At 39.5% G+C, this 3783-nt stretch overlaps 1 protein-coding gene across 1 annotated transcript; it reads left to right on the top strand.

Annotated features, from left to right (window-relative positions):
* Positions 1-362: 362 nt before the first annotated feature.
* Positions 363-2019, top strand: LOC123964406 (phospholipase DDHD1-like). The gene is made up of 3 exons (XM_046041392.1): positions 363-508; positions 818-882; positions 1424-2019. Exons 1-3 carry the CDS (start codon positions 377-379, stop codon positions 1683-1685), a joined length of 459 nt encoding a protein of 152 aa, XP_045897348.1. The 5' UTR covers positions 363-376; the 3' UTR covers positions 1686-2019.
* Positions 2020-3783: the final 1764 nt, after the last annotated feature.

The raw sequence follows: 3783 nt of genomic DNA, 5'->3' as shown, positions 1-3783 counted from the left end.
CCTCTGATTCAGACTACAAACCCTCTGATTCAAACTACAAACCCTCTGATTCAAACTACAAACCCTCTGATTCAGACTACAAACCCTCTGATTCAGACCATCTGATTCAAACTACAAACCCTCTGAATCAAACAATGAATGAGATTTTTCATTGGAAGCAATGACACACACATATATATATATAGTTTTGATTAATGATTATTAAAAGAAGGTTTAGTGTCTATGTTATTTTTAATAAAGCAGCATATGGAATACATATACTGTTGGACACATTAGCCCACTACAGCGGCAGTCCTCTGTAAGTCCTCTGTAACTCAGCACCTCTCCTGTTGAATTAACTCTGTTCTCTGTGTTGCAGGTAGAAAATTTCTTCTGCATGGGCTCTCCTCTGGCTGTTTTCTTGGCATTAAGAGGGATCCGGCCTGGAAACAACAGTGCGCAGGACCACATCCTTCCCACTTCTATCTGCAAACGCCTCTTCAACATATTCCATCCCACAGACCCTGTGGTGAGCTACAGTACACACAACTGAGTGTGTTACTATCCTGCTTCAATCGCAGTTATCACCCACTTTTGTCTACCCAACCTATTGTCACATCTTTAGGGATGAGTTATGGCTTGTAATGAACATAACAGACTTTTATAGTATCCATTGAAAGGTTTTTTGTCTGTGGTGTTGCCATTATATTGCACAACAAAATGATTAAAACTGTCATGACAAGCTGGCAATTACATTGAAGTAATGTGTGTTAATTTTTGAAAAGTAATGTTGACAGGAACCCCCCTCTGCTCAAGCATTTGTATTTGTTTGTTTCAGGCATACAGATTGGAGCCTCTTATCTTAAAGCACTACAGTAACATTGCACCTGTTCAAATCCACTGGTAAGATATTACATTACATTTATTTAACTGCTGCTTTCATCCATAGTGACTTATAATAATTGCATTCAACCAGGTGGATACAACCAAGTAATTGCAGGAATCACGCAAAAACATTAATAAGTGCTGCATTTAGAAACAGAGGTCGGATGGCACACGCAGGCACACCAGACAGGAGCGATCTGCAGTAATATAGATGAGAGAGGACAAGACCAGAACCTGTAATGCCTCCTGGGTGAGGGGCAGATGGATTCTCCTGATGTTGTGGAGCATCAAATTGCAGGAGCGGTTCTAATAGTGATGTTGGCAGCGATACAAATGAATTGTTTCAGCTTATCCCTAGTTTCTGTCTCTTTCCTTTTTTTTCATCTGTTACTTGTGAAATCATTTTGTTGTCTGAACAATTATCAATAAGAGCAATTAGCTTAAAATTTTAAAGGTCAGTCCGTTAGCTGTGTTTGAAGCTATGGTGTACCCAGTTTAATCAGCTGAAGAAAGAATGAGGAGTTCAGTGCCCTGAGGTTGATGTGGATGTGATGTGCAGGTATAACACCACCAGCCCGACACCGTACGATCAGATCCGGCCCACGTTGCTCAACCTCCCAAAGGAGACCACATCTGTCTCAGATTCAGAGAGCATCCCCAGCCCCTGCACATCTCCCCCACAGGCCCGACGGCACTACGGGGAGTCCATCACCAGCCTGGGCAAGGCCAGCATCATGGGTAAGAACACATGGAGGGTTGTGGTTGCATGGATGACCAATTTAAGAAATAAACAAAAAGCAGGGAACCTGCTATGGATGTGAAAGACATTCAGTCACTGTGTACCTGATCTGAGCTGAGAGAAACTGGAGCCGCCTGCACTGCTCATACTGTAGCAAGGCAAGCATGGTCCAAACCAATCAATACAACCAATTAGCTCCTGTCTCACAGCGTGATGTTACTCTTCCTTTATGCATCAACTGCAGAGTGGAGACTAAAAGCACATTATAGACAGATGTTTTTTATATAAAACATCTGTTTTGCTCAGTCCACCAGCCACGCCATCAGTAGATATTGAGATACTGTTCCTTATTACTACTAAATATGTCCTCTTTATTGAGCTCTTACTCCACAAATCAGACAAATATGAAATAAGATGTGTGTCAAAGTAAAAAAACCTTTTTTGATAACTCATTTATGTGAACTATTCTGGGCAATCCATTCTTTTCACTTTGTTTATTAGTTTTCACATTAAAACAATATATGCAGAAGATCACAAGATCAAACTCACTGGAGCAAAACATTTCCTTATTGTGGCGCTTCAGTGGTCGTTCCCTCTGGCTGGATGAAGTCTGATGATCCTGATTTTATGCATGATCCATGTGCTACTGCAGCTGGAGGTTCTCCGCAGCGCCACGCAACTTTCTACATTTTTCCATTTCACGAAGAAAATAAAGGTCAGATCAAAACAGTGTGGAGAAGCTGCCGCAGCTTTTGTGTCTTCTCTACACTAATTCTAGCAAAATAGCTACATATAATAATAATAATAATAATAATAGGAATCAACAATGCCTGAAATGAATTAATAAAGACATCTTTATTTGCCATTAAGTGTTGTCAATACCGTGCTTTAATGCCGAGATGTACTCCAAGTGATCCCAGCAAGGTGTTCTATTTAAATAATGAAGGAAAATTACCCGAACATTTTAATCCGTGTATGATTCGTTAATATAGGCCTACAGCTCACCAAATTAACTAATTCAGTTCATGTTTGCTGTGTACCATTGGACAACTATCACTATATTAATTTGACACTGAAGAAATCTTAAAAACTGGAGGATTCTCAAGCAACTTCTGAGGCATTCCTGTCCCAGTTGCTAGTGAGTTATAAACTGAACGTTGAGCCACCTTCTAATTGACCCACTTATGTTGATGTTCAAGCTTATCTTAATTAGCCCACATTTAATCAGTCACTGCCATTGGCCAATTGTATCTGCTGCAGGTTTATCAAGTGTAACACACAAGCTACATAAATCAGACAGATTTAAAATCAAAATCAATATTTTTCCACCAGGGAGGAGCTGGTGCAGAGCGGAGTCAGGGGCGTCACTTTGTGTTGAACAATGGGGGTGACATAAGGGCTCAGATTAGGGGGGTGATGATACATTTGGGTCATGAGACATGACGATGCACGAGAACAAGACAAGAAGATTTTTAGCACCATTTCGATTAAATATTTGATGCAGAAATATATGTGCCCGTCTGGGGGTCCTCCCTCAAAAGATTTTGAGTATTAAACTTGTAATTTCCTGCATTCTGGAGACATTTTCTGCTCCAATTTATGATGGAAATGTCTGTTAATACATGAGAGAAAAATGTATTGCATTGTATGTTTTCTTATTGTTCAAATAAACCTTTTCTCAGACCATTTTGATTTGCTAGTTAACATTTCTTGGTGCGAACTATTTTTCAGAACATTTTTAACAAATGCTTTAAAAAAAAGTGATGGACGCAAAATCAGCCATTTCAAAATGTGGTGGGGACATGTCCCCAGCATAAATGACACCTGGTCAGTGGACCAGTTAGGGTCAGACAGCAGTGTGGAGCTGTGTGCTCGTGTTTACTCCCTCAGAGGAGGGAGGGTGTTAAAAGTGTCCTAAATAAGTGTTCATTCTTGTGTTTTCAGTTGAATCTTGGCTTGCTTTCTCTTTTAAGGATGTAGTTTTCTGTTGCTGATTGAGTTTAATTTGTCAGTATTATTGAATTGTTAACGTATATTTATTTTGGTTGCACAAAATCTGTGGAGTATAAATTATTAGGGCCCGAGCACGACCGTGTGAGGTCCCTATTGAATTTGCTCGGATTATTTTTTTTTTTTTTTTTTTTTTTTTTTTTTTTTTTTTTTCAAAGTTGTCCCAAATT

This window comes from Micropterus dolomieu, unplaced genomic scaffold (genome assembly GCF_021292245.1).
Source record: "Micropterus dolomieu isolate WLL.071019.BEF.003 ecotype Adirondacks unplaced genomic scaffold, ASM2129224v1 contig_2280, whole genome shotgun sequence".
Classification (NCBI taxonomy): domain Eukaryota; kingdom Metazoa; phylum Chordata; class Actinopteri; order Centrarchiformes; family Centrarchidae; genus Micropterus; species Micropterus dolomieu.
The sequence above is the reverse complement of the archived record's forward strand: the minus strand, read 5'-3'. Positions and strand labels throughout refer to the sequence as shown.

Coding starts and splice junctions, on each gene's coding strand:
- LOC123964406 (XM_046041392.1), top strand. CDS start 377: ATGGGCTCTCCTCTGGCTGTTTTCTTGGCATTAAGAGGGATCCGGCCT. Junction 509..817: donor TCCATCCCACAGACCCTGTG/GTGAGCTACAGT, acceptor TGTTTGTTTCAG/GCATACAGATTGGAGCCTCT. Junction 883..1,423: donor GCACCTGTTCAAATCCACTG/GTAAGATATTAC, acceptor TGTGATGTGCAG/GTATAACACCACCAGCCCGA.